Below are 3,533 nucleotides of genomic sequence, written 5' to 3'. Positions count from 1 at the left end.
AGTGACGTTAGCCAGAAGGAGAAGGACAGACAGAGAATGATCTCCTGCATATGTGGGCTAGCAAGAGATGTAGTAAGAGAATAACAAATGACCAATCACTGTCACTGTCACTGTCCTCCCGTTGATCATCGATTTTCTCCAGCGGGCCCAGTAATGTCTCCATTGTGAGACTTTGTTGTTACTGTGTTTGGCATATCGAGTACATCGTGGGTAGCTTGCCAGGCTTTGCCATGCGGGTGAGATAACAAATGACCAAAGGCTCCAAAAACTGAGAACTGGTTTCAGTAGGAAGTTTGGAATTGGGGATTGGAAGGTGGAATACTGAGACAATGGTGGAGGGGACCAGAGAGAGTGTGGGTCTGGAATGTATTCTCCAAGAAACCCTGCATGAACAGAGTTGTAAATCACAGCAACTAAAATGAACAAATTGCCACGGAGACTCCATGCCCAGCATATGGGTACCTCAGGTGGTGAACCCTACTGCAAGTTTTTTAAATTGAAAAACGGTTCAAGAAATAGTAGAAGGAATTTGTATTGCATGCAGCTGACCAAGTGCTAGATCCCAGCACTTGCAGGAGTGACTCCCAACACAGAACCACAAGCAGCCCCTAGCACTATCAGGTGTGATCCAATCCCACCCCCAGGCCAAATTATAAAACCAAACCCAAGCAAACAAAGTAAAATGGCCACTCACTTCTCTCCCCTTAGTCCTTAGAACTGCATCAACCAAAGCGCTCCCAAATGTAAAATGGAATCCGGAGTATTTCAAAAGCGCTCAGCTTCCTCCTGCCTTTTTCTCAGAAATCTGGATATTCAGACTGATACTCGATTTTGCGTGGAAGTGACTGGACGGAGTTATGTAAATAACTCCGTCTTCCACCTCTTACAGACAATAAGCTGAAGGCAGTTGCACCTGCGACAAGGTCACCTACCCCCGCCGCACCTGGGCGCGCCTCACCTGCCCCGCCCGCACCTGGACGCGCCTCACCCGCCCCGCCGCACCTGGACCGGCCTCACCTGAACGCGCCTCACCTGCCCCGCCCGCACCTGGACGCGCCTCACCTGCCCCGCCCGCGGCAGCCGGGCCTCCCGCGGCTCACACCGCCTGCTCTCGGGAGAAGCCCCAAGGCTCCCGGTGCAGCGAGGGGCGCCCGGGCTGGAGAGCCCCTGCTGTGCCCGCCACGGAGTTCTTCAGCTGCTTGATGACCACGAAGAGCAGGAGGAAAAGAAGGAACAGCAGGAAGAAGAAGAGCGCCAGGTAGAGCAGCAGGTTGAGCTCCCACTCCATGCCGGGGCGCCGGCGCGCACCCGCACGGCGGACCGGGCGGACCGGGCGGACCCGGCGCCCGCGCGCGCAGACGGGGTCGGCAGTGGGCCCCCACCGCGGGTCACTGCGCAGACCCCGGGGCAGGCCCCCAGACCCGGCGTCCAACTCGCAGAACCTCCCGCGCGCGCTGCGGGCCACCGGCGGAGGGAAGACGGTCCAGCTCTGGGCGGAGGGGCGGTCGGAGCTCAGACTCCAGGGGTGGTCGGGGCTGCTGCTCGGCAAAGGATCTCTAGAGCTCCACCCCGTAACTTCCAGCGGGGTTCCTAGGACTGCCTTCAAATGGATTTCGTTCACGTCGCCAGCCCTGGGCTTCCCGAGCACTGGCGACGCGAGGGCCAGAGACCCACGATGGAAGGCGACAGCAAAGGAGAGAAGTGGGCTCTGCAGAGCTGGAGATGACGTGGCGGAGCCCGTGGGCTTAGTCCCTGCTGCCGCGGGGACGCGGGAGGAAGCCTGCACTTCTCCGTGGACAGCCGGCAGTTGACAGAAGGAATCAGGATAACGCATTTTAAGAGGGCGTCTACAAAGTTTTTGTTTTCTGTTGGTTTGGGGGGCCACACCCAGCAGTGGTCAGGGGCTACTCCTGGCTCTGTGCACAAGAGACCATATTCAGCGCTGGGGATTGAACCAGGATCAGCAGCATGAAGGTAAGTACCCTACCTGCTGCACTATCTATTTCTCCAGCCCCAATCTACGGAAGTTTTTGAATGTTGGCTTTGAATGATGAATGCATTTCTTTGGTGAAAAGCAGACCAAACTGTCACAATAGATCTAATTTAAGGTAAATACTCCTTAATCTCCAGCACCTCTTCGTATCTGAGGTCACCCAAAACCCATTTCCTGCAGCTCTGGGGGAAGAAATCCAGTGTTTCACTGTGATTCAATTAAAAAAATAATTAATTTTTAAAAATTTAGAAAAAAAAAGAAATCCAGAGTAACAAACTACTCTGCAGCTGAGGAGGTGTATGGGGGCTGGATCACCAATACCCAGAGTGCACCCTCACCCCCCCGCTGAATACACAAGCTCACTCACCACTTAGTGAGTCTTCTGCAGGGCCCTCCTGAGGCTCAGAAGTGCTGTGCGCTGGGGCAGGTGCTGCCCAGAAGCCCCATCCACGGCACAGCTCTCATCGCTTTGCTATGTTCTTTCCACCCACCCTCACCTCTAATAGGAAAGAGGTTCCTACCACTGCAGGCATTAAGAGTATTTCTCAGGAGTGGTACTAGTAGCTATCAGCTATTATAAATCTATCAAAAATCCCAGGTGTTAGAGCAGGAGAGATAGCTCCAAGGGCAAAGCACCTGCTTTACATGCAAGAGCAGTGGGTTTGATTCCCAACACCACAAGGTTTCCCCCCACCCAGACCCCCAAATCCCATGATGGAATCCACCTGGATGCACCCAGATGGAAGATGTTCCCCAAAGGCAAAGGAAGGCTGAGGAATGAAAGGAGTATCAGAGGAAATGAGATTTCCAGGGACCTTTGTGAGATTGACGCAGTTTTACCTGAAATGAACAAAATGAAATAGAAAAAATATTTTGCAGCATTTTTGAAACCTGGAGATGTGTTTTCCTTTGTATGTTTTTGTTTTAGGCCACATCTAGCCATACATAATCAGGGAATACTCCAGGTTCTGGCTCAGAGATTGCTCTCTGTGAAGTCAGGACTCAAACCCAGACCTCCTGCATGCAAAGCAAGTATTCAGCCTCTTGGGCTATTTCTGTGAACCCTGGAAATGTGTTCTTGACCCTAATTGGTAAAACTTGCTCTTGAGTAACTATTTGTCTTCACATAAAGATTGCAGGCTACCGAATGTAGCCTGCCCACATGGCAGAGTCTGGCAAACTCCCCGTGGCGTACCCAATATGCCAAATACCAGTAACAATGATGGATCTCATTCTCCTAAAGAGCCTTGAATATAATCTCAGGGCTAGGATGAAAGAGACGTTACTGGGGCCTGCTCGAGGCAATTGAAAGAAAGGAAGGGGGTAAATATGAGGAATATAGTTATTTTGAAGGGTATAAGAAAGACAATCCTGTGTAAATAGACTTCAAAATTCATAATTCACCAAAAAATAAATCTCGGGGGGGGGCGGGGTGGGAGAGGGGGGTCAAACAACAGTACAGTGCTACAGTGGGTAGTGGGTAGGGTGTTTATGTTGCATGTGGCCAACCTGGTTTCAATCCCCAGCATCCCATTTGGTC

At 52.1% G+C, this 3,533-nt stretch overlaps 1 protein-coding gene across 1 annotated transcript; it reads right to left on the bottom strand.

Moving 5' to 3' along the window:
- Positions 1–1,094: 1,094 nt before the first annotated feature.
- On the bottom strand, positions 1,095–1,325 carry SMIM43 (small integral membrane protein 43). Its single transcript, XM_056134496.1, has one exon. The coding sequence runs from the start codon at positions 1,286–1,288 to the stop codon at positions 1,097–1,099; it is 192 nt and encodes a 63-aa protein (XP_055990471.1). The 5' UTR covers positions 1,289–1,325; the 3' UTR covers positions 1,095–1,096.
- Between the last annotated feature and the right edge of the window lie 2,208 nt (positions 1,326–3,533).

The sequence above is a fragment of the Sorex fumeus genome, unplaced genomic scaffold (genome assembly GCF_029834395.1).
Source record: "Sorex fumeus unplaced genomic scaffold, SorFum_2.1 ptg000099l, whole genome shotgun sequence".
Classification (NCBI taxonomy): domain Eukaryota; kingdom Metazoa; phylum Chordata; class Mammalia; order Eulipotyphla; family Soricidae; genus Sorex; species Sorex fumeus.
This window is presented reverse-complemented; position numbering and strand designations above follow the sequence as displayed.

Coding starts and splice junctions, on each gene's coding strand:
- SMIM43 (XM_056134496.1), bottom strand. CDS start 1,288: ATGGAGTGGGAGCTCAACCTGCTGCTCTACCTGGCGCTCTTCTTCTTC.